The sequence below is a fragment of the Schistocerca gregaria genome, chromosome 1 (assembly GCF_023897955.1).
Source record: "Schistocerca gregaria isolate iqSchGreg1 chromosome 1, iqSchGreg1.2, whole genome shotgun sequence".
In the NCBI taxonomy this organism is placed as follows: Eukaryota; Metazoa; Arthropoda; class Insecta; order Orthoptera; family Acrididae; genus Schistocerca; species Schistocerca gregaria.
In genome coordinates this window covers 793,302,886-793,330,678 of record NC_064920.1, presented here as the reverse complement: position 1 = coordinate 793,330,678, position 27,793 = coordinate 793,302,886, and the positions used below count along the sequence as shown (strand labels likewise).

General features: G+C 44.4%; 1 protein-coding gene across 3 annotated transcripts in view; it reads right to left on the bottom strand.

Annotated features, from left to right (window-relative positions):
- Positions 1-27,529, bottom strand: part of LOC126269881 (uncharacterized) — a 324,469-nt gene extending 296,940 nt beyond the window's left edge. The window contains exon 1 of one of the 3 annotated variants that reach the window (XM_049974025.1): positions 27,383-27,529. In XM_049974025.1, the coding sequence (XP_049829982.1) occupies positions 27,383-27,455 (73 nt within the window). In that variant the 5' untranslated portion in view covers positions 27,456-27,529. The remainder of the gene's footprint in view (positions 1-27,382) is intronic. The other 2 variants (XM_049974027.1, XM_049974026.1) reach the window with 2 other exon arrangements.
- Positions 27,530-27,793: the final 264 nt, after the last annotated feature.

The following is a 27,793-nucleotide window of genomic DNA, read 5'->3' as shown; positions in this document are numbered from 1 at the left end:
GACTTAACAGCTGTGGTCATCAGTCCCCTAGAACTCAGAACTACTTAAACCTAACTAACCTAAGGACATCACACACATCCATGTCCGAGGCAGGATTCGAACCTGCGACCGTAGCAGTTGCACGGTTCCGGACTGCGCGCCTAGAACCGCGAGACCACCGCGGCCGGCCGTAATAGCGGTGTTGCTGCGTAGCAACGAAGGTTGCGGTTAACTTTCCTCGTCGTTGGCAGCGGAAATCGGCAATGCGGGTAAAATAACTACATCTACATCTACATTTATACTCCGCAAGCTACCCAACGGTGTGTGGCGGAGGGCACTTTACGTGCCACTGTCATTACCTCCCTTTTCTGTTCCAGTCGCGTATGGTTCGCGGGAAGAACGACTGTCTGAAAGCCTCCGTGCGCGCTCGAATCTCTCTAATTTTACGTTCGTGATCTCCTCGGGAGGTATAAGTAGGGGGAAGCAATATATTCGCTACCTCATCCAGAAACGCCCCCTCTCGAAACCTGGCGAGCAAGTTACACCGCGATTCAGAGCGCCTCTCTTGCAGAGTCTGCCACTTGAGTTTACTAAACATATCCGTAACGCTATCACGGTTACCAAATAACCCTGTGACGAAACGCGCCTCTCTTCTTTGGATCTTCTCTATCTCCTCCGTCAACCCGAACTGGTACGGATCCCACCCTGATGAGCAATACTCAAGTATAGGTCGAACGAGTGTTTTGTAAGCCACCTCCTTTGTTGATGGACTACATTTTCTAAGGACTCTCCCAATGAATCTCAACCTGGTACCCGCCTTACCAACAACTAATTTTATATCATCATTTCACTTCAAATCGTTCCACACGCATACTCCCAGATATTTTACCGAAGTAACTGCTACCACTGTTTGTTCCGCTATCATGTAATCATACAATAAAGGATCCTTCTTTCTACGTATTCGCAATACATTACATTTGTCTATGTTAAGGGTCAGTTGCCACTCCCTGCACCAAGTGCCTATCCGCTGCAGATCTTCCTGCATTTCGCTGCAGTTTTCTAATGCTGCAACTTCTCTGTATACTACAGCATCATCAGCGAAAAGCCGCATGGAACTTCCGATATTAGGTACTAGGTCATTTATATATATTACGAAAAGCAATGGTCCCATAACACTCGCCTGTGCCACGCCAGAGGTTACTTTAACGTCTGTAGACGTCTCTCAATTGATAACAATATGCTGTGTTCTGTTTGCTAAAAACTCTTCAATCCAACCACACAGCTGGTCTGATATTCCGTAGGCTCTTACTTTGTTTATCAGGGGACAGTGCGGAACTGTATGGAACGCCTTCCGGAAATCAAGAAAAATGGCATCTACCTGGGAGCCTGTATCTAATATTTTCTGGGTCTCATGAACAAATAAAGCGAGTTGGGTCTCACACGATAGCTGTTTTCGGAATCCATGTTGATTCCTACAGAGTAGATTCTGGGTTTCCAAAAATGACATGATAATCGAGCAAAAAACATGTTCTAAAATTCTACAACAGATCGACGTCAGAGATATAGGTACGTACGTCGATCCCAAAAATTATTGCACCAAAGAAAGTTAAAATATTGCTCCTCTGAAGAAATCGTTTCAAGTAGACGAAGTTTTATCACATCTGATGCAACAAGTTGTATGCCAACGTGTCCGTATAGCTTACCTCGCAATTCACTAGGTGTGAGAGACAGATGTTAACCAATAGCGGCTCGAACAAGCGCTGTGAAGCGCGGACCCCCTGGATGTTTTCACGCGGTTTTCAACACTCATTTAAGCAAATACTGGGCTCATCCCAATTCTCCACCTAAGAAAATATGATACACTAACAGTTAAAATACAATGACACAACAAAGTTTGCACGATTCACAAAGTGATGCCACACTACTTCCTTCCCAAAGGTTAGCCAATGTGCGTGGCGAAAGTGTCGGGTCGTCTGGCCACAAAGTTGGAATAAAATAAATGTGTCAAATCATGAAAACAGTGGATCCCTTACAATGGGATTAATGCAAAGCAAGACCGTACACTATATTATGCTCGGATTCGCAGGATCGTTCACTTCAGCACAGTCTTCAATAACGATTTCAGTATCTTACACAGCCTTCATTACCTAAAAATGCGGCCGTCAGTGGTGGCACGAAAAAGCACAAACGTCCGACGTCATAATGGGAGATAGTATCACATGCTACTTCCACGTTTTGCCGACACTCTTCTAGGGAACTGCTGGTAACGCAGCTAGGGTCTGACGCCGTCTTCCGTTATGAATAAATAATTTTGAAAGTGGACTGTGTAATATCTGGTAACTACGACTCTTCGTTGGATTTATTCTGCGCTTGCACTTGTAATAATTCCATCAGAAAAGGAATTAGTCATTTAACGTGAAGGCTGCAACTTGAGGCGCCTGCAAATGACATACAATTATGCGTAGCCGTGATCAGTAATTGAAGTACTTTACAGGGATTTCATCCGTGACATACTCACAGTACTCTGAGATGTCCAAGGTTTGGTGCATTAGAAATTAACACCTAAATACACGATAAACTATACAAGGTGCAATCAGAAAACTGAAAGCACGAATTCGAAGAGCTCTTCCGCAAATGAAGCACCCTCTTATTCAGCATGACAATACCGGGGCACACACGAGCGCTGCGACATCTGCAACAATCTGGCACCTAAGGTTCACTGTCAACCATACAGTCCCGACTTGGCCCCATCCGATTTTCATCTATTTCCGAAACTTAAGGAACATATGCGAAACTTCTCTTTGATAGTGACGAAGCGGTGCAAGAAGCGCGGTGACGTTGTGGCGTCATCACAAAGTCAAACATTTTACAGTGACGGTATCATCAAACTGGTCTCTCGTGGAAGAAATGTGTTCGTCGCCAGGGTGACTATGTTGAGAAATAAATATGTAGACATGAAGAAAAATGACGAAGAATGTTAGTAATGTTTGTTTTATTAAAAAATCTTTAAGGGCTTAGACAAAAAAATTTGGAGGCATTACTTTTCAGCACGCTCTGATCTTTCAGGGTTGAGACTTCGACAGGAACACGTGGAGGCGTGGACCAGAATTGACTCGTCCCTCACGGCCTTACGTTTCATTCAATATGGTCAGACCCGCATATTTTTCGATGTACAAAGATAAAATTGACTATATACACAAAGTCTATGAAAATGCATTTCCTGATATTACTAAAATTTCGAGATCTGGGAAACTTATTTGTTACTTAACATCTGATGTCATCAGTCCCCTCGAACTTAGAACTACTTAAACCTAACCATCCTAAGGACATCACACACATACCTGTCCGAGGCAGGATTCGAACCTGCGACCGTAGCGGTCGCGCGGTTCCAGACTGAAGCGCCTAGAACCGCTCGTCAACACCGGCCGGCTACATTAACAGGGTTAATACCTTTTATTATGTTGGAAAGACGAAGAACTGTTCAAAATCGGAAGTTCTAGGGGACTGGTGACTTACTCAAAACCGGAAGTTTGTCGGAGATCTCTAACACGACATAATTTGATTCGAATGTGACGGATGAGAGTGCGTTCTTGCTTGAAAACATCAGCAGTTGCCCATTTGGTTTCATTGCAAGAAATGGAACGCTTGTTCTGTAATTAACATGTTATTATGTCTTCTTTTCGAGCTTTCTTCGTGTTTCCAACATAACAGAAGATATGAAGCCTGTTAAAGTAGCCGGCCGATGTGGCCGAGCGGTTCTAGGCGCTACAGTCTGGAACCACGCGACCGCTAAGGTCGCAGGTTCGAATCCTGCCTCGAGCATGGATGTGTGTGATGTCCTTAGGTTAGTTAGCTTTAAGTAGTTCTAAGGTCTAGGGGACTGATGATCTCAGATCTTAAGTCCCATAGTGCTCAGAGCCATTTGAACCAATTTGTTAATGTAGACAGGGAAATTTAACTGTTTGGAAGTAAAAAGAATGGTCACACTAAATTCATTACCACAGTACTACAGCAATTATAATGCAAACAGTGAAAAGGATTTCTTTTGTAGGATTGAGTCCCAGTTCCTGAAATGAAGTTCATTCGGACTCAGTTGCTGATAATATTCTTCTTACTAATAGTCAAAACTTACACAAATGTAATTTTGTTATGCAGGTACACAAATCACACATAACAAGAATTCAGCTTGTGCGTCTTTTTTGTGGTGACAAAGGAAAAACTCTGCTGACTCATCGCCATCACTCATGCTTGAAGTGACGCTGTCACTACCGTTGTTCAACGGCACTTCTGTTACGTGACTACTTTTTTCAGAAACAATCCTATGTTGTGGTCTTCAGTCCAGAGACTGATTTGATGCAACTCTCCATGCTACTCTATCCTGCGCAGACCTCTTCATCTTTGAATAACTACTGCAACTTACATCCTTCTGAATCTGCTTAATGTATCCATCTCTCGGTACCCCCCCACACTTCGCTCCAGAACTACATTGATGATCCCTTGTTATCTCCGAATGTGTTTATCAACTGATTCCTGTTTCTAGTCAGGTTGTGGTATAAATTTCTTTTCTTCCAAATTCTTTCCTGCACTCTTTATTAGTTACGTGATCTACCCATTTAATCTTCAGTATTCTTCCTCGTCACCTCGTTTCAAAAGATTCTACCCTGTGCTAGCCCAAAATGTTTATCGTCCATATTTCACTTCCATACAGGACTACACTCCTTACAAACACTTCCAGAAAAGGCTTCCTAACACTTAAACCAATGTTCGATGTTAAAAAATTTCTTTTCTTCTAGCCAAAAGTCCCATAATGTACGTAAAGTCATAAAACAAGGACCCATTAAATTTGATGATTGATCGACACCGAGAAATGTGATACATAACAGCACTAATGATTATCAGTACCTGACTAATGTAACTTACTCTTCATTTATTCATAATAAGATGCTGCAAGAAGACTGGTACGAGGTGATAAAGCTGTGGAGTCATGTAGGCCATCACCCTTGGAGCGGTTCTTGGAAGAGAGCGCCCGGAGGTGCATAAGTCAATGGCCTAGAGGCAACAGGACAATCTTTTGTGTTACCGCCACCGGGCGCCTGAAGAACCTCTGGCAAACACAGGCAAGGTCTCCTGGGGTATGAAGCCTCCAGGCATGACTCCTTCTACAACACAGAAGTAGAATAAGAAGGGACGATGTTTTTAGTGCAGTCCAAGACGACACTGTCGTGCACAGAACCTAGAAAACTGTGTTTTCTCGAGAAAGCGCTGGATACTACATATGCTATCTCGACTAGCTTGGGAACCGACAGTTTTGGGATGCTTTTGAAGGAGATGCCGCTGGATGCTGACTTGACGAAAACCAAAGATTTATGCAACATAATAACTGCCAGGATTGGCTAATATGAATAAGCTAAAGGTTAGACAGAGAAACTCAACCATGCTGACGAGGACACACCGCACTGGCCACAGAGTTAGAGGGAAAGAGAGCGAGATGCCATTTTTCAGTGTTAAATGGTAAGACGGTTACTGGTTAACCGCATAAAGAATATCCCAGGAAAGGCGAGCAACATTTTCTAAGGAATATTTTCACAAGTCGGTACTTGGTATATCTGTAGCCCAGTGCATCCCAATAGAGTGAAAAGCGAAAACGCGGAAATGCAAGTTTCCTTTCAACGTATACTCTGTACAAACCTACTTCTTCTTAGTTCATTTTTGTAGAGTGCCTTCATCGCTTTATCTTATTTCTCCCGGAGCCTCTGCCGCCAGATTTCACCAATACCGTACTGCGACACTGTCATAACGGATTTGCTGAAGAACTCAGGGATATTTCGGACTGATATGCACTTAGTCATTGGCGAGGTTCGTTGGTGTGTCGCAGTCTCTGCAGTTTCAGTCTCTGCCTTCCGTTACTACGGTGATATCGGGCAGCAATCATGAGATGGTGCTTAGGGATATTAAAGCCATTTTATGCAATTTCATAACTTCAAAGCTTCACTTTCAAGACTTGCATTCATATTCAGTTACCAGCCTGTTTTCATCACTGACCACAAGCACAATGCATTCCCTTATTTAGTGCTATCTGTCTTTTCTACTGACATCACGACAATCACAGTACAACCTTTCAACAGTAATTGTTTCACGTACACAGTTATCAGATATTGGCCCTAGAGCCCTTTTATCACATGTGCCAAGGATGTACTATAAGGATGTACTCGTAATAATATCATTGCTTGTAAAATGTTTTCTTTAACAGAATAAACCGAATTAATTGTTATTCTTGTTTCACTTAGTAATCATTTAATTCCTAATTCGTAGTTTTGTAAGGTGATTAATTAACGTATGTCAGATACAGGGCCCAATTTCTCCAGTTCTATCACAGAATTACAGGAGAGAAAGCTAGCACTATCATAAAATTTAGGGATTTCTTTTTCAGTGACATCATTCTGGCATGCTTTATCCATCATGCACTTCTTTCTTCCAGACTTCAGGGGCTGCTTTCCTAATAACTCCGTTGCTGAATGCCTAGACCGCAGAAAGCGTATTTTTTTGTTACTATACCCATTGCTGTCAACGTATTATTTCATTTAGGTCCATATCAGTTCTCGTGGATTGGCACTGACGAGGTAGCAGACTAATTATTGTATGCCGGCTCTTGTTTATGGAGAAATATTAGAGCTGTAAGCATATTTTTTAAAAGTTTTTGCTTACTTCGATGCTGAAACCAATCACCTCCTCCCTTCACTTTTCAGTGGTAGCCATCTTGTGAACAACACAATGGTTGGTAGCATTATCAAGAACATTTGCCGACCGTGTAGGCACGTAACGCGCCAATAATTTCTGTCGACTTTCTTCGTTATGGCAAACCACTGGCCAAGAGAGCGACGCTGCACAGTGTGACGCAACACGCTCCAAGCAGGATTAATAACTGACTAAATCTGAACTCCACAATAATTAGAAGTGAAAACAAACAAAATCTGCGAGCGCAACGGACGGACAGCAGTCCGCCTTATGCTTCAGCAAAATACGAGCGGAAACTGTTGCAGGTCTGGGGCTGATGGTCTGGCAACCGCTGATGTCTGGTGCAGCTATGGATCTCGTAAGAATGGCTAAAGGAGTGCCGTACCTTTCTCGTGAAAGTCATACCACGACCTCATTCGTAACTGTCAGTCGTAAAGTAATTTTGACAGCTTTATACCTCCTGGGTGCACCGTGCTTTCAGCCACTCACCCGGCGCCTTGAGAAAGTTCTCGATTCTCAAAGGTGTTTCTGTCAAGCTACTTCGAAAACATGGAATTTCATGTCATATTTGCGTTCCTAAAGAAGGTAGTTTCATGTAAAATAAAGAAAATTATATCCGCTTTGAAAACCTAGCTTTTTTACTGCATACAAATTAAAAATGTCCACATTGTTATCGGCTTTTATCTTTGATGTGCACACATTTTCTTGGGATTTTAAGGAAATTATTTGCGAAAAAATGACAAAAGCTTCTCTTCATCCAAATATCAAATATTTATGAATCTATATTGGTATCTTTAAATACATTCTTATTCGTAACGTTTTTTTTGTGTAACACGTGAAGAAGGGAAAGGTGTTCTCCTCTTAAAGACGCTGTCCATTCCAATCGACTGATTGGATATAGAAGAAAGGGCAACAGTTAGTTTCCTAGATTGCTGAAATAAACATCCCGGTTCATGTTCACGGTAACCTAAATGAATGAGATTGTCATGATACGAAAAGCACCCCAAAAATACCCCCGACCTGAACTACATTCTCAAACGTTGTGTGTTAAACGCGTCATTGGACCACCGGTGCATTCGATGCCTTGCATCTTTTCTGCGGACCACACTATAAGCGTCCAGTTAGCTACTGTACGGTAGCTGTGTTGTTGCGCCCACTGGCGACGTGCAGCTTTATGTACTTGTTGCTAATGGTGCCGCCGCGTACCTGATTCTAAACACCCACTGCATGCAGTTCACTTCGCAATGTTCGCTCGCAAAATTGGTTGAGATGGTCCTCCATTTAGCGACAGCAACAGTTCCAGTCGCGCGTGAAACCTATTTTCAATGCGAAGGACCACACTCTTGTCCAGTCCAACCTGGTCGCCCACGTCGCCGGTGGATGGTTGCATTACTGTCTACCACCAGTTTTACACCGTGTGCAGCGCTCCACAACAACCAGTTCACTCTTTGAATAGTGTGAATAATATGTTGTCGGCGAGTTTAGATGTAGAACAGTATGTGCGGTAGGCTACAGTCCTGCGCTCTCGCCGGTGGACGTTTATTCTGTGTATTCAATCGATCGCAGTGAGTTGCAAATGAAGGAAGTTTCACGTCAGTTCTACGCTACGTGTGAAGGCACGTCTGCGCCAGTAAATGAAACTACGCGCGTCCTTTCAACGCTCGTGTACTTGCTGCTGAGACATGAGGCTAAAAGACGTATCGCGACCACGTGTGTCTGATTATCGCGAGAATGGCGCCCGCTTTGATCGTAAATCTACAGACTGTTTTTATGCGAGCCACTACGAATTCCTCTGCTGTGCCAACCTCTTCATCTCAGTGTAACACTTGCACAGAAGGTCTTCAATTATTTTTTGGATATACTGGGTATATTTCAATCTTTGTCTTTCCCTACAGATTTCATCCTCCAGTGTCATAGAACTCCAGTCATCTTGTATCATTTTCTTATCAGTGTTTTCCACAGGATCCTGTTCTTGCCGCTTCTGTTAAAAACCTCATTTCTTATCTCATCAGCGCTTGTAGTTTTCAAGATCATTGTATAAAACCGTGTCTCAAATGTTTCGATTCTCTTCTTTCCATATGGTGTCATAGTCCATGATTCACTTGCACACAACAACCCTCAAGTCAAGTCCTGTGTTTGATATTAATAGATTTGTCTTTGTAAAGAATGTCCCCTTTGTCTGTACCATTCTGCTTCCCACATTCTCGTTAATTCGCCCCTAATATGTAATTTTGTTTCCAACATAGCACTCGACTTCCAAGCGAAGTCTAAGAAGATTCTCGATGATAAGATTAATGGGACTGACTCAATCGATAGAAAGCGAATGACGTCGGCTGGTGTTATCGCTAACATTAACTGTCTGGTAACACTGTGTGGAATGGGTCTATTTGGAATCATTTTATTAAGTGACATGTTGGGCGAATTAAACACTGTGTTGTCCATAAAGCCGTCGGCACACGGACCGTGCATCCGAGCATTGGGCGTTGAGCGTGTCGAGTTTCTGACGTCATAGCGTGGAATAGCACTTTCGAGAGTCTTTCCGAACGTGCAGAGCAATATCTGGCATGTCAGATATTCTGAGCGCGCGTCTGAGCGTTGACCAACGAGATGGCAGAACGCCACCTACGTCATACGCACGCTGTCTCCCTTCAGTACAGAGTTGTGAGACGCCATATTGGCATTCATTTCAAGCCTATATGTATATATGCCGTCTCTGAGCACCAGCAAATTGAGAATCACTGGAAAACCCGTTGTTAGTTGTGTGATTCATACCAATAAAATAATGAGAAACATCATATATTCGTGGCAAAAGAATTATTGTAACTTGCGTATTATGAGAGTAGACTATTTGAAGGCACTGAAGATCCACCCAAAACGCATTGTTCTTGGTACAATTTGTTATAATTAAATTTCAGTTAGTAACATAATTATCTATAATTAAATGGCTCTGAGCACTATGGGACTTAACATCTGAGGTCATAAGTCCCCCAGGACTTAGAACTACTTGAACCTAACTAACGTAAGGACATGACACACATCCATGCCCGAAGCAGGATTCGAACCTGCGACCGTAACGGTTTAATATAAGTGTATGCTATAATATTTGATGTTATGTAAATATAAGTCCACCTTTCTTTGAGGGGTGACTTTGTTCGATTGGCTTAATCTACAGGACAACTTGTTCTACTTGTATAAAGATATTTTGCTCCTCTTTATTTTACGCTTCGTAATTCAAATGTTGCAAAGATTCTGCTACTGGGTAGAAACAGTGATCAAGTAAGACAAATCTTGGGGTTTTACTAAAATGTGGGTATGATGAAATAATGTTTATCTTATGCGGAGAAATATTCCAAATTGGTACCGCACTGTTTTTAATGGGTTGGACACGGTACTTTCCTTTTCGTGGACGATGGAGGGAGTGTGTGTTTTAATAGAGCTAACGTGGGAATTTTACTCGCGCCCGTTCAGTAAACAGTGTGATTTACGAACTACAATTATCCCTCAACAGCCGCTGGAGTGCGTTGCGATCGCGTATACCACGTTTGGGCCCACGTATCGTATGCACAGGTTTCATCGTTCCTGAGCTTTCAGCAGCACGTTGAACTTGGCACGCTCAACGTTAACGTTCGACAGCACGGTGCGTGTGCCGACGGCTTAAAATCAAGTTGACAGCGGCCGGAAGTTATTCATTACTAACCATGACATTTCGATTTTAGCTATTCGTGCAAAGCCACCAGCCAACGCGTAGAGTGCGCAAGCGGGGACGCCACTGTTAGTGGCAGGAGCAAGGGAACACCCGCTGCCGTAATACCAGGTTTTATGTTGCGGTGGGAGGACCGCAGAATCCACCTGTGTTTCAGCTTAGCCGACTGCCGAGGAGTGCGTGGCCTTCGGGGGCAAGTCCGGTCCGCATTCGTTCTGGACGCGCGAGCCATTCCTGCCGCTGCAGCCAGGGAGTAAAACACACACACAGGAGTGGGGGAGGGGACGCCGAGCAGAGAGCGGGCGCGGAGCCCGCGGCGTGGCGTGGCGTGCGCGGACCAGCGCGGCCCTTCGTTTTGCTCGTCACGCTCCACGCTGCACGCTGCCCAATTAGCGCCGCGGGCGCCTCAAGGCGGGCGCTGTCCCCCCGCACGGCCGTCTGGCAGCGGCTCGTCGCCCTGTGGGAACTGTGTGGGACCGCGCGCCAGGGCTCTGCTTAGTGACAGTGCTCGCGGCATCTCTGAGCTCAGACCCGCCCAAGGTCGACTAGTGTAGGGTTAAGGCTGCGTCCACAGTGGCACCGAAAACGGTCGTCATACACCGTCGCCACAGATCACCCGATAACATCGGTCGACATCGTGGTCCTTGTTCACCCGATCTCCTTCGTGAGTTTTTCGCAGAGTCAAAAGAGGTTGGGTTAGGCTAAAATCTACAATACTGGCCATTAAAATTGCTGCACCAAGAAGAAATGCAGATGATAAACTGGTATCCATTGGACAAACATATTACACTATAACTGGCATGTGATTACATTTTCAAGCAATTTGGGTGCATAGACCCTGAAAAAACAGTACCCAGAACAACCACCTCTGGCCATAATAACGGCCTTGATACGCCTAGGCATTGAGTCAAACAGAGCTTGGATAGCGTGTACAGGTACAGCTGCCCATGCAGCTTCAAGACGATACCACAGTTCGTCAAGAGTAGTGACTGGCGTATTGTGACGAGCCAATTGCTCGGCCACCATTGACCAGACGTTTTGAATTGGTGAGAGATCTGGAGAATTCATCCTCGTGCTCACAAAACCAGTCCTGAGCGATTGTGTGAACAGGGACTTCTTCATCTCTGAATAGTGACGCACTTGTTTACCCAACATGATCACATAATTCTTCACAGTAATGCGATCTTGCAGAGTAGCCATGGTGCACATGAATACCACTCTATAGCTGCTCAAACCATCATCGAACTCCCGCCGTGTTTCACCTTCGGAACGTAAACTCGGCCAGATGATACAAACAGTATGAAACATGACTCATCCGACCAAACAACTTTCTTCCATTGCCTCATAGCCCATGTTTTATGCCTTCGGCCTATTACTGGCATTTGCATCACTGATCAGTGGCTCTGCAATGCCCTGCTTGTTGAGCTCCCTTCGTGTTGTTTTGGTGCCGACAGGGTTCACGAGTGCAACATTCAGTTCTGCTATGACTTAATTGTTGTCACAATATTCTCCGTCTATCACAATCACTCAACACCAGCTCTTGCCTCTGTCGTGACGTACTGGATGATGTTTTCCTGCTTTCCCTGTGTGCGGTATAAATCTTCGATTCGCCACCTCTTGAAATACCAAACACTTCGGCTATCTTGGTAACAGAAGTTCCCACCATACCAGTACCAACAACACACCCACGTTCTACTTCACTTACTATTAGCTCCGACATAATGCACTCACAACTACACAGGACACTTCCCTGACCACGGCTGACACTTGCAACATAATGAGGTCATTGTGCCACCTACAGGCTTGGGTGCCATTCACATTTCTTTCCATGCATGGATTTCTTGCTCTGGTTCCGTATTTTTGTCCAGCCCCCGTAAGGTGGTTCTAACAGCCAGAGATTTCATGCGAATGTTGCAGTTGGACATGTCCACATTACGCGCACGTCGCGGAGGTTCTATCCACTCACTCCGCGTCTTCTATATGTGAGTCCCAAGAACGTACATATAACGATATTAGTTCCAGAATAGCAATGGGAAAGAGGGATTCTGAAGATGTGGGTGGAAAACTATAAGTTAATAACATTCGGCAGGACACTAAGAGAAAAATATTTCATTGTTCTGTATGGAGATGGTATGCAACCTCAGTTAGGGAAACTTATGGAGAAAATTGCAACAGCGGGAACGGACTACATGAGATGATGTCTCCAGTTAACGATGCAAGATTGTAATTGGAATGAGGACGTACGGAAACGAAATGAGACAACGTGCTCTATAACAAAAACTTTGGAGAATAGAGCGTTGCAGTGTTATGATACGACCACAGAACATCTAGCCGTAAATGGCCAAGGAAGATTTTAAGCTGGGAGCCACCCGGAAGAAGGAGGAGAGGAAGACCACCGCTAAGATGGGAAAAAATATTTACAGGAAACAATGGAAGATAGGTATCAGAAAAAAATGATTCAAATGGCTCTGAGCACTATGGGACTCAACTTCTAAGGTCATCAGTCCCCTAGAACTTAGAACTACTTAAACCTAACTAACCTAAGGACATCACACACATACATGCCCGAGGCAGGATTCGAACCTGCGACCGTAGCGGTCGCGCGGTTCCAGACTGTAGCGCCTAGAACCGTCGGCCACAACGGCCGGCATAGTTATCAGACCGGATGACTGGAACGAATGAGGCCTGTGGAGGTAGGGAATGTCTAACCCCAGGGGGAAATGCCGAAAAAGAAGACAGATAAGAATAATGTGCAATGTGGCGGCCTAGGAGCCACGTCCCTCGACAATCTATTTGCAACATAACATAATAAAGTGTGTTTATTTTCATCGGTTCATCGTGTACGATAGAGAGCGTAAGTTGAAGTTCAGCAACACATTGTGACTCTCGGAAAAGTTTCTTTTGTGTCAATTCCAGACAGCAACTTGCACCCCTCCACAGACACTGCTTATGTGTAAATCGAGTGCACATTGTGCTGCGGTGTAATCATATTTCAGTTTTTTGTATTGGGTTTATGAGATGTAGATAGAACACCGACTCGGTATGTACCTAGGTGAATATGGAAGACCGCTTTTAATCCGCAGTCGTATTGACTGGTGCATCAAACAGTCATTAATCCGACGAGGAATTCGACAGTGTTTCTCCATGATCAACCCACTGTGCGCTGAGTTATACGAAGAGGTCAACCACAATGCACTGCGCATATATATCAGACGTATAGCACAAAGCCCATTCGTACATAAACAAGACAACATATTTATTTTCGTCCGGTACAACGGACAATTTCATCTCAGGAATAAATTAAAATAGTCTGAAGGCTCCGGTTCCGAACAACATTTTCGGGAGCTTTCCCTTTGTTTTCATAAGAATGAAGGCTCTGGCTATCGCTATATATACTCAATTAGGGATTCCTCTGCCCATTTCCCAGCCCACTGGGGTATCTGGCTGAAAAATTCTACAGCCACCTGCCTGGCTGTCGTGAGTACGGAATTAAATTTATATACAAGTTCGACAGATTCTTTTTTGCAATTCAGCAATTACTGCTCATCACGCCTTTCATGCGATGCCCAGCGTCGAAAGAAAACGTCAGATTGTTTCGCGTTAAAACCATAATGATTTTTAGAGCGTAATTGTACGTGCCCATTCGATACAGCGGTCCCAGATTAGTCTAGTGCATTATTCGGTTTAGCCGTATGTTCTCACAGTATCATTAAAACACACAATATCCAACAGCGACTTGTGTTCCGCACTGACCAACTGCTTCTACCGCCAGGCAGCACCGCTACTCACGCGCTTATGGTGTACTGATTAAAGCACGTTTACACCCGTGCGCCATGCGGCTAGTCGCCGTGCGAGTATAGCTTGTCTCACACGGCTGTAGAGACGCCCAATGTGAACACTGATGGAGTCACTCTGTAGCACATGCTGTGGAAGAGGCAGGCAACCTACATGCGTGCCTCTACTTGCATGTGGGAAAAGCACAGTCTCACGGGGACTAGGTGTAAGGCGCACAGGCGTAAATGCACCTTTATTCTTCGTGTTTTACTGTCCTTGTTAAAACATATGGTTAAAGCGACTATTGCACTAGACTAATCTGGGACCACTGTATCGAATGGGCACGTAAAATTACACTTTAAAAATCATTTTCTTTGCAAAGGGAAACAAACCAACGCTTCCCGTTGACAGTGGACGTCGCATTATTTTGGGCTAACTCCCGCCGTTGTTGTGGTCTTCAGTCCAAAGACCGGTCTGATGCAGCTCTCCATGCTGCTCTATTCTGTGTAAGCCTCCACATGTCTGAGTAACTATTGCAGCTTACATCCTTCTGATTCTGGTTATTGTATTCATCTCTTAGTCTCCCCCTGCGATTTTTACCCTCCTCACCTCCCTTCAGCACTAAATTGGTGATCTTCTGATATCTCAGGATTCCTGTACTCCGAACCCTTCTTCTAGTCAGGATGTGCCACAAGGTTATTTTCTCCAGAATTCTATTCAATGCCTTCTCATTAGTTACGTGATCTCCTCATCTAGCCTTCAGCGTTCTTCTGTAGCGCCACATTTCAAACAAAGAACTTCCTTACACATAAGCCTATACTCAATGTCTCCAGCTATACACTGTGAAAACAGAATTGCAAATATCTGCCGAAACACCAGAGGAAATGTGCATGACGAGTCAAGCAGCTAAAACATGCCAACTCAAATAAATCCAGAATTAATAAATAAATCCAGCTGCGGTGCCAGCCGTTGTGGCCGAGCGGTTCTAGGCGCTTTAGTCTGAAACTGCGCGGACTCTGCGGTCGCAGGTTCGAATCCTGCCTAAGGCATGGGTGTGTATGATGTCCTTAGGTTAGTTAGGTTTAAGTAGTTTCGAGTTCTAGTGGACTGATGACCTCAGATGTTAAGTCCCATAGTGCTCAGAGCCATTTTTTGAACCACCTGCGGTTTTCGCCAAGTTATTGCGGACGAAATGGTGAATTTCCAGACTTTCACAAGTACTTTTCATCGTTTATAGTCGTCGAATTTGCTAGAAGCTTCTAGAAGACTTCAACGAGATAACTTGCATGGAACTTTATCAAGTAATACCAATATAACAGCGCAGGAAACCACTGTCCCCCGGACACGAAAGACGATCCACAAAGGTCTGACCTATTATACCAAATGTAAGCAAATACACAACTCAGGTATGGTTCATGTATTTGCCTGTGTGTTTGAAGCCCATCACATTGCGTTCTGCTGTTGTAGCAGTCAGATAAGTTGCTGGTAAAGTTGGTCAAAGATTCAAAATGTACACGTCAGTCGAAAACGTAAATATCGTTTATGGTGAATGTCACCGAACTATTAGAACAGCGGTGCGGCTGTATGCTGGACAAACGGAAAACAGTGTGGTGCCAAAATGACGAATGTCCCTCCAATTCCATTAAGAGGACATTTAGAGAACAGTTTAACGGCCGTTCAGGAAACGCAAAATTCTCTGCACGCTCATCAGGCTTAACAACTATAATCTTTTTTCTGTAGCGGAAATTAAAACAAGGCGTCTATTAGGAAACACCGATAACTCCCGAAGGCATGAAAATAGTTCCTGATAAAACGAGCCTGTGAGGTCATCAATTCCACTTGAAATTCGACCTGTAGTATTGTTTCTCCATAACCACTTTATAGCATATAGCAACCCCCAGGGTCAAAATTTAGAGCACTTGTTATGAGAGCCGTCATAATAAATACACGACCCACACCTGAGTTACGAGTTAGCTTACATTTGGTGTAATAGGGCAGGCGTTTACGGAACCTCTTCTCGTGACGGCGGAACAATGGATTGCGGCACAGTTATCTTGATACCATTTGATAGAGTCCCACACAAGATACGTCGTTGAAGTTCTCTTCGAAGCTTTATTCAAATGCCACAGATAAAAGCATATTGTTCCATTAGAAAATGACAAAGTCGGCGTCGTAATTCGGCAACTATAAACGATAAAAATTACTTGAGAACATCAGGAAATTGGCCATATTGTTCGTTATAACTTGACGAAAACAGCACCTCGATATATTTATTCATTCTGGATATATTTACGGTGGACTATCTTAGCTGTATATTATCGACCATCAGTTAATGAAAAAATGAAGGAGGTCTAAGCTGTTGGAAGAATGGTTTGTTCTACGAATTCATTTACAACCTCTTTCAAGTTCACAACCGTTCTCCAACTTCGACCGAAAATAAACTTTATAGTTTTCTGGTCTTTCCTTTCTCAACCAAGTGCTTTGAATATTGTCGTGTGCAACTAAATTCTAGAAAATGGGAACCAAACCTATGCACTATACAACCTACTGCTCTCTCATCTTAATAGAAGCATACCAGATTCATGTTCTTGATACAGTAATTTGCAACGTAGTCCCAGCCCCATCTACATCCGTACTCCATAAGGTATGGACCAGCGCAGGACATTTGAATGGACGGCGTACAGTAATTCTGACCAGTAGTAAAATGCGCTTAACAGGATAACAAGTACCGCAGAGTGGCCGGACGCTGTAGCCGATCGGTTCTAGGCGCTTCAGTCTGGAACCGCGCTGCTGCTACTGTCGCAGGTTCGAATCGTGCCCCGGGCATGGACGTGTATGATGTCCTTAGGTTAGTTAGGTTTAAGTAGTTCTAAGTCTAGGGGACTGATGACCTTGGATGTTAAGTTCCATAGTGCTCAGAGCCATTTGAACCATTTGAACCCGCGGAGTGATGATGATTTTGGTTTGTGGGGCGCTCAGCGGCGTAGTTATCAGCGCCCATGCAAGTTCCCAATCTTGCCACTTTCCACTCTCGCTATTTCCGGAATGATGATGAGGACAACACAATTATCAAGTTCCCGGACGAAGAAAATCGCCAACCCGGTCGGGAATCGAAGTCGTGATCCAGAGGTAGCTGCGCTTTATTTCTCATTTTGTTTCGTTGATGTTCGATCCTCTTGTCCGGGGTGGACGTACTATGACATCCGTTCAAGATCACCGTTGATCCATCCACTCAGTTTTTTTTATTATTATTATTACAGAGGGCCGCTTACTTTACGACCGAACACGTTGAGGTGCCGTGGCGGTGCCACTAGACCACGAGATGCGGACATCTCGTAGAATGTGATTTCATTAAAGATGGAACTCTGGTTCGCTTTTAATGAAGAACGAAGGAAGTCTTGTGATGAGTTCTCCGGTAATCCAGAGGTACGATCATACAGTTCGGTGAACAACTGAATTCCACTATTTAACAAAGATCTCTGCAACTTTGTGCGGAGCAGAACTTCAAGTGGGATCAGTAAGATAGTAATTCTCTTGTAAAGAAAAGAAAGGATGTTCCCCCTAACAGGGTTCGCGTGCACAATTAGGAAGAGTATCAAAGCTTTCTGACGACCACCTTACTGAAAGTTGCACATGAAAAGAAAGGCTTAGTCTGTTATGACTAATTTGACAGTATTTACGTTCACTTTTCGCAATTGTCAGAGCGTTGAAAGACAAACAACGGCGAAAGGAATAACCAGCACTGCTATTCTCTCACTGATTTCATGATAACACATTCTTGGTAAGCGGTAACACGCTGAACAGACCTAGCTCAGAAGAGCAGCAGACCGACACGAGAATTGTACTCGGGAGGAATGGGGTTGAAATCGTCTTCCGGTTAACGTGATTTACGTTTTCCAAGGAGCCCATAAGTAACACTAGCGAGCGAGGTGGCGCACTGGTTAGCACACTGGACTCGCATTCGGGAGGACGACGGTTCAATCCCGCGTCCGGCCATCCTGATTTAGGTTTTCCGTGATTCCCTAAATCGCTCCAGGGATGGTTCCTTTGAAAGGGCACGGCCGACTTCCTTCCCCGTTCTTCCCTAATCCGATGAGACCGATGACCTCACTGCCTGGTCTCCTCTACCAAAAACTACAACAACAAGTAACACTACGTGAAATCCGGGATGGTTCAATGAGCAAAAATACGGTCCACCCCTCCCACTCACCCTCCTCTACGCAGATTTTGTGCTGTTTTTTTTTTAATGCTATTGATATCGCCTGGAAGACAAACAGACAAACATAAACGTTTCCTCCCTCTCGTTTTTCCGACAAACTGTTATTTAGGTTAATATTGCCCGTAGTTTCTTCAAATCGCTTAATCGTTATGGAATCGTTATGGAGTATCATTGACGGATTCTGACAATGTAACTCGGTATTCAACTGCTATCCTTACGTATATCCTGCTTATTGTCAAAAAATGTTACTGAACCATAAAACACAAAGGATACAATGAGGTGAGGAGCCATGGGACAACTGCCAATATCATGTCGCAGCCCCTTTCCGCCGTAAAGCAGCAACGCGAAGTGGCATGGGCTCAACAAGTCGTTGCAAGTCTGCTGCAGAAGTACTGAACCATGCCGCCTGTATGGCCGCCCATAATAGCAGTAATGGTGTCGGTGCAAGACTTTGTGCACAAACTGACCCCTCGATTATCCCCGTACATTTTCGATGGAATGAACGTGTGGCGATCTGGGTGGTCAAAGTATTCGCTCGAACTGTCCAGAATATTCTTCAAACCAATCGCGAACCGCTGTGGCCTGGTGATAGACCGCACTGTAATCCACAAAATTGTATCGTTACTTGGGAGTGTGAAGTTTATGGCTGACTGCAAATTGTCTCCAAGTAGCCGAGCATAACCACTTTCAGTCAATGATCGATTCACTTGGAGCGGAGGACCCAACCCATTCCACGTAAACACAATCCACACCATTATGGAGCCATCACAAGCTAGCGCAGTGCCTTGTTGACAACTTGGGTCCATGGCTTAGTGAGGTCTGCGACATATTCGAGTCCTACCATCAGCTCTTAAAAACTGAAATCGGGAATCATCTGAGAAGGCCACGATTTTTAGTCGTATGGAGTCCAACCGATGTTGTCACGAGTGCTGGAGAGGCGCTCCAGGCGATGTCTGCTGCCGTAGCCCATTAACGCCAAATTTCTCTGCATTGTCCCAAAGGATTCATTTCTTCGGTTATTTCACGTAGTGTTGCTTGCCTGTTAGCACTCACACCTCTACGCAAATGCCACTGCTCTCGGACGTTAACTGAACGCCTTCAGTCACTGCCTTGTCCGTGGTGAGAGGTAATGCTAGAAATCTGACATTCATGGCACGCTCATGACACTGTGTATCTCGAAATGTTGAATTCCCTAACGGTTTCAGAAATCGAATGTCCCATGCATCAAGCTTCAAATACCATTCCGCATTCCAAGTCTGTTAATTCCCAGCGTGCGGCCACAATCACGTCGGAAATCTTTTCAGGTGAACCATCTGAGTACAAATGACAGCTCCGCCAAGGCATTGCCCTTTTAAACATAGTGTACGCGGCACTACCGCCATCTGTATATGTGCATATCGCTATCCCATGGCTTTTGTCAAATGGTTCAAATGGCTCTGAGCCCTATGGGACTTAACATCTGAGGTCATCAGTCCCCTGGACTACTTAAACCTAACTAACCTAAGAACATCACACACATCCATGCCCGAGGCAGGATTCGAACCTGCGACCATAGCAGTCGCGCGGTTCCGGAATGAAGCGCCTAGAACCGCTCGGCTACAACGGCCGGCTGGATTTTGTCACACCAGTGTACATTAACGTGTTGGAATTACGATACAATAAAACTTGATTCGCCACTATTGAATATTGATTACGTTTTGACATTGCCTGGTAGAGCGTAGCAACCAAGAAATTTCATATGACACACACACGTGAACACACACAAACACACACACACACACACACACACACCACATTCACTCACACGCGCGTGCTTGCACACACACACACACACACACACACACACACACACACACACACATACACATACACATATACGCACACGCACACACACACACACGCACAGAGAGAGAGAGAGAGAGAGAGAGAGAGAGAGAGAGAGAGAAAGCGTAAGTAAGTAAGATGAACCACAAAAAAGTGAGTCTACAGTATAACAGTTGAAAGTAACTTTGTTTAGCCGCCTGTATCGGTGTATTTCACTTAGCAGAGCCACCTTATTGGCTTTGCCTTTTTTTTTTAAATCTAATATTATGATAAAACTATTTACGGTGACGGAAAGCCTTGTATATGACATTTGTTGCATGAAAAAGATTCTAACACCTCCTAAAAAGGAAAAATCATAAATGTTTTGAAAACGCAATAAAAATATTTGGAGCTGCAACTTATGACTGTTAAAACAGACATTAAACCTATTTTACGGCACGTCGTGGAGTGTGTGGCTGCAGAAATAGCCGCTGAACACTGCTAACAAAAATTTCATCTGTTCCCCTATGTTTAACAGAAAAGTAATCCTTGGGCGAAATACGATGTACGTATTGTAGCTGCAGATTTCTGTTGGTATAAGAATTACCTAGTGGAATAAAATGGGAGAACTGGATATTACAGCGAATGCATTCCAAATCTGAGGTGTATTCATAAAATCAACAGTTAAGGATTGTTATCCCTAAGGAAATGCTTCCATAATAAGTAACATGTTGTAGCCCCTAAAATAACGTGCATGATTATAATGGCAGACGTAATCAAGACGCATGTGAACGTGGCAGTCTGTGTGTTATTATGGCGACTCGGCCGCTATTCCAAATAGACACACTGTTCGTTGGTAACTTCTGATTACAGTTTACAATCAGCTTTCCCATTACTTCTATGGCAAAAGACTCTCTCAAACTGTTTCGGCTTCTCGATAATGAACGGTTACTTCTGACCGAACGTGATTAAAAACGGACTGTCGTCTTCAACTTCTGTAAACAGTAAAAAGGAATGCTGGGAAAGCTCACAGAAGCGTCCTCGTATGCTACGTTCAGTACTGATGTGAAATTTCCCCAGTACATGAAGAAGCTTGGAAGGCAGATCCGTCTGATTGCACACGTGTTCCTTTACCGCCCACTTCTCTTCTACCCGTTAAGACAGAAAAAGGAGTTAGCTGGTAATTATCAGGTTGTTCGGGAGGGGAGAAAGTGTGTTGCACATTAGACTCATAGCCGTTCCGCACAACCAAAATGAGCAAATGGAAATAGCTCTATGAGTGACCGCCACACACCTTGTAGAAGTAACTTTTTTTTCGTATACATTATTTTCTGATTCCAAAAACGCGTAAGTCTGCGCAACATGACAACTCAAGCGAGTAATAATTCAGATAACTACTATCGTTGAAGCTCCAGATTGAGAGCGGTGGCGCCGTGACCACACAAAATGTTCAAGAATGGTTCAAATGGCTCTGAGCACTATGGGACTTAACATCTGAGGTCATCAGTCCCCTAGAACGTAGAACTACGCGCGGTCCCAGACTGAAGAGCCTAGAACCGCTCGGCCACCGCGGCCGGCCCACACAAAATGTAATCGTGTTCATGATATGTGGGTTTCCATTAACAAGCCAAGGTCGATTTCCTACCACAACTGACATACTGCTCCGTTTCTAGTGATATCCACGTAGAGGCAACGCTAAACTCCAACCTTCTTTAATATCGCTGTTCTGCATATATGTTTCACTGCAGTCCTCTTACTCCTTGGCTTCTCTCACAGATGGTTATGATTGTTTCATTGTTGCTACATTGGCCCGTCCCGAAGTATTTGGGGAGTACATATTTTTAGCGTGAGTGATACTATTAGAAGCATACAAAAAATTGATAAAGTTGACAGAGTGTATTTAATTTTAGAACTGATGAACATACAGCTAGGGTTTCTGTTAGACTTACTATCCTTTGTCACTTTTACATGTAAATTGCTGCAGCAGAGGAATGGTCAGTATTGTAGGATGTGACAGGAACGATCATTCTAAGCAAAATAGTTAAGTAAATAAAGGATCTAAAATGCATTCCTGAAGAGCTATGAGCACTTCTTTATGTTGGATACAGTGAAACAAATCTCTTCTTCTGCAAGCGCCCAAAAGGATACTTTCATGGAAAAGTCGCGCAACGGATTTCTTCATCTAAATGTTCATCTCCATATAAGCCACGACGTGGTGTCTTGTATCACTACTAGTCATTTCCTTTCCTGCCCCAGCCGGTCGCTGTGGTCGAGCGGTTCTAGAAGACGCTTCAGTCTGGAACCGCGCGACCGCTACGGTCGCAGGTCCGAATACTGCCTCGGGCATGGATGTGTGTGTTGTCCTTAGGTTAGTTAGGTTTCAGTAGTTCTAAGTTCTAGGTGACTGATGACCTCAGATGTTAAGTCCCATAGTGCTCAGAGTTATTTAAACCTTACGCAAAATGTAGGCTGGCGGCAGTAGAACTGTTCTGCAGTCAGCTTAAAATGCCTGTTCTCTTCGCTCCAGAGATTCCCACTTGAATTCACGAAGCGTCTCCATAACAATCGCGTGGTGATCGAACCTACTGGTAACAAATCTAACACTACGCCTCTAAATTGCGTCGATGTTTACCTTCAAACCGACATGCTGGAGAAACCAATCACTCGAGTAGTAGTCAAGAAACGCTCGCACTAGTGTTTAATACGCGGTCTCCTTCCAGATGAACCACTTCCATTAATTCCCCCATTAAATCTAAGTCGACGACTCGCCTTCCCTACTACCGTCCTTACGTGCTCGTTCTATTTCATATCGCTTTGCAACTTTACGCCTAGATACTCAATCGACGTGAGTGTATTAATACTGTATTCTAACGATAAGGGATCTTTTCTCCTACTTATCTGCATTAATTTTCAGTGCTCTACATTTAGAGCAAGTCCCCATTCATCACAGCGACTATAAGTGTTGTCTAAGTCATCCTGTATCACCCAAGGACGACACCTTCCCGTGCACAGCAACATCATCAGCAAACTGCGACAGAGTGCTGCGAACTCTGTCCGTCATATCATTTATGTATAAGGCGCAGTCAAATGAAAGGAAGACAGATGGAAAAAAGTAAGTGAACTGTTTACTATTTCACTAGTAATCACCGTAAATGTTAATTGAATCATCCCACTGTGAGACAAGACTGTCAATACCATCACGGAAAAAATGTTTGCGGTTGCCTACGGAACCATGACTGTACCCAGACGTGCACCTCTTCGAAGTAAACTGACGACCACGAATGTCTTTCTTTGGGGCTCCAGAAATATGGAAATAACTTGGGGAGAGATAGGGACTGTACTGGAGACGTAAGGGCTTCCCAGCGAAAATTCTGCAGCGCAATCGAAACAGTCGTACCAACATCTGAAGAAAGACATTCGTGGCCGTCGATTTACTTGGGGCAAGGAGGTGCTCGCGTTGGTACAGTCATGGCCCCGTAGGCTGCCGGAAAGATCTTTCCATGAAGGCATTTGCCGTCTTGTCTCACAGTGGGATAATGTATTAACAAATGGTTCAAATGGCTCTAAGCACTATGGGATTTTACATCTGAGGTCATCAGTTCCCTAGACATAGAACTACTTAAGCCTAACGAACCTAAGGACAACACACACATCCACTCCCGAGGCAGGATTCGAACCTGCGACCGTAACAGCAGCGCCTAGAACCGTTCAAATGATTAACAGTTGTGTCCATTACTATTGGTATAAAAAACAATTTACTTACTTTTTTCCTATTTCGTTTACGTTTGACCGACCCTTTATAAACGGAAGCAACCAAGAAACTGGTATAGGCATCCGTAAACAGGCAGAACACGGAGCTGCGGTCGGCAACGCCTCTATAAGACAAGAAGTGTCTAGTGCACTTGCTCGATCTGTTACTGCTGCTATAATCGCTGCTTATTAATATTTAAGTGAATTCGAACGTGGTGTTATAGTCGGCGCACCAGCAATGTCACACAGCTGTGAAGTGGGGATTTTCCTGTACGACCATTTCGCGAGTGTACCGTGAATATCAGGAATACCGTAAAATGTCAAATCTCCGACATCTCTGCTTCCGGAAAAAGATCCTGCTGGAACGGAACCAACGACGACTGAAGAGAATCGTTCAACGTTGCAGAAGTGCAACCCTCCCGCAGATTACTGCAGACTTCAGTGTCAGCGTGCAAAAGAATCAACGAAACATAATCGAGATGAGCTTTCGAAGCCGAAAGCCCACTCGTGTACCTTTGATGACTGCACGACACAAGGCTTTACCGAGCGAGGCGGCGGACACTGGACTCGCATTCGGGAGGACGACGGTTCAATCCCGTCTCCGGCCATCCTGATTTAGGTTTTCCGTGATTTCCCTAAATCGCTTCAGGCAAATGCCGGGATGGTTCCTTTGAAAGGGCACGGCCGATTTCCTTCCCCATCTTTCGCTCACCCGAGCTTGCGCTCCGTCTCTAATGACCTCGTTGTCGACGGGACGTTAAACACTAATCTCCTCCTCCTCCATAAGGCTTTACGCCTCGCCTGGGTCCTTCAACACCGGCACTGGCCTGCTGATGAGTGGAAACATGTTGCCTGGTCGGAGGAGTCTCGTTTAAAATTTTATCGACCGGATGGACGTGAACGGGTATGGAGACAACTTCATGAATGCATGGACCCTCCATGTCAGTAGGCGACTGTACCAGCTGGTAGAGGCTCTGTAATGGCGTGGGGCTCTGCAGTTGGAGTGATACGGGACTGACAGGTGACACGAAACGTAAACATCCTGTCTGATCACCTGCATCCATTCATGTCCATTGTGCATTAAAACGAACTTGAGCAATTACAGCAGGACAATGCGACACCCAACACGTCCAGAATTGCTACAGAGTGGCTCCAGGAACACTCTTTTGCGTTTAAACACTTCACTGGCCACCAATCTCCCCAGACATGAATATTACTGAGCATATCTGCGATTTCTTGCAATGTGCTGTTCAGAAGAGATCTCCACCCCCTATTACTCTTACGGATTTATGGACAGCGCTGCAGGATTCATGGTGTCAAATCACTCCAGCACTACTTCAGACAATAGCCGAGTCCATGCGACGTCATGTTCTGGCAGTTCTGCGTGTTCGCGGGGCCCTACACAATACTAGGCAAGTGTACCAGCTTCTTTGACTTTTCAGCGTATATAGAGAATAAGGGCGACTCCTGGTACAGTCCTGCTGATACTCTTGTCTCTGATGAACTCTCTCCGCGGAGGATAAAGTAGTGGGCTCTGCTACTTCCTCCCATATATGCCTTTCGAAGTGATCACTCGACAAAATCAGAGAATTCAGAGCTCACCCAGAGGTTCACTGAAAATCATTTTGCCCACGCGCCTACAGCAAACTAAACAGGGAAGCGATAACATGAAGTGTTGCCAGCTGCAACGTGACTTGCAGAGTACAGTTGTAGATGTGGATAGATGTTTGAGCGATAGTGCTTATGAGACGCCGAGGTGATGCACACCTAACCGTACGTATTAGAAACATCGTTAACACTGAACAACCCCTATAGTTCACATGACACTAACAGATAATGACGAAGTCATCCAGTACCAATAAAACACATATACCATGGTAATTTACGTTTCGATAAGCTGGCTCTAGACTAGTGTCAGAAAGGAAATGAAAATAACAATGGCTCTTGCTATTTTCTAAAACACCCGACTGTTGTTACTACGTAACACAGTCACTACGGTCAAATTCATTAGCAAATGTCTGTAAGTCTGCAGCGATCGGGGTTTCGCGGTTGCTGTCTGTACTTCTGATTTCTGGCTATAAATTGGCTCTGAGCACTACGGGACTTAACATCTGAGGTCATCAGTCCCCTAGAACGCACAACTACTTAAACCTAACTAACCTAAGGACAGCACACACATCCATGACCGAGGCAGGATTCGAACCAGCGACCGGAGCGGTCTAGCGGTTCCAGACTGAAGCGCCTAGAACCGCTCGGCCACACTGGTCGGCACTTTTGATTTCTTTACACTGTCAGTTAATCAGGCCGTACTATGTCATCTGTAAACTGTTTTAGGGATCCAGGATTACAATCCACTCGGAAAATTTAAGCTCGTCGCGGCATTATTTGAAGTGAATATTGAAATGCTTCCTTCAAAAATGTCAGGCCAATTAACTTCCCGAGTACTCGGCTCAAGCCAACATTACAAAAACATCGGAAAGAGCGTTATACGCATCAGAAACAATTTCCGAAATTTTTGTAGAAAACTTTAAGAGCAATGAATAACGCTAACTTCTGTGTAAAAGGTCTGTGTGACTGTCACAGAGCTTTTGTTTGTTCATTCGGTAATGCTGAAAAAGAAATGCAATTGATAAAGAGTTACATATTAACGGTATAAACAGATACACCGACAAGTTTACAACTCATCCATTCATTCAATACTGTCGTAAAGCCGATTGCTGTTAATGAATAACGCCGTCCATCGGATGTTGGAGACAAGTATCATCTGAATGATTCGGTGCCTTTATAAAGACGTCTGCATAGAAATATGGGACTATATCTATGCCCTTAGCGTGAAACTCGTGTATTACAGTACTGTCTACTAGATGGATGGAACTTCCTCCAACGACAAACAAAACAGTACCTAATATCTATGCTTACTATATCTCAGAAAATCAGTTTGCGAAGTTTTCCTACTTTATGTATGCTATATTAGACATATTAATTCGCTTACCAGGCGTTCTTTAACGAACAGCGAAAATTAACTTCAAGAATATTTGATGTACCGAATTAATTGTTGCCAGGAATTCGAAAAGCAAATGTCAGTTTAACGTAATCAGCCTGTAGGACACCACAAAATTTCGTAAACTGGTTCATATATCTGTATTCCAAGCCAGAAACAGCAGTGAAAAATACTGCGATATGTTAAACAAGCTCTTCTCTTAAAACACAGGCGCCAGAGTTTGATTCAGCGTCATAATGCAAGGTTAGTTCACAGACTATTTGCCTGAACACGGTGTTAAACACTTTGAGAATGGATTCAGAATAACAAGTTAAACACGGAACCGCAATCAGTAAATTGTAACGCTCACACACAATGTTAACTGTGTACTGCATAGCAGGTAAGAATCACACAGAGAAGTTGAGTGCCTGTAACTCACCTTCCGCCGCGACACCTACTAGCGCCGCAGCCGTGAGCAGCAACAGCAGCCGCAGACACACGGGCCAGTCCATGCTGTCCTGGGCCTTCTGCTACTTTCCAGGTGGACCTCGCGATGCGCGGCCGCATGCAACAATGCGTCGCTCTCGTGGCGTCCACAACTCGAGACGCCCGCCAGGAGGTTCGCGATCGCAGCGCTCCTAGCGACGGAAACCCCAACTACAAGGAACTCGCTAGCGGCAGCTGCGGTGGTCGCCGGTAAAGCAGATTCCCTTTTATCGGCATGATACATGCGATTCCGATGACCGACTCCTGACAAATGCTGCCACTTTCGCGTAGATCTGTAACTACCTTGGAGAAATTGTAATCACCAAGGGTCTTCAGCATTTCGTTAAGTCTCTTCCAGAAGACA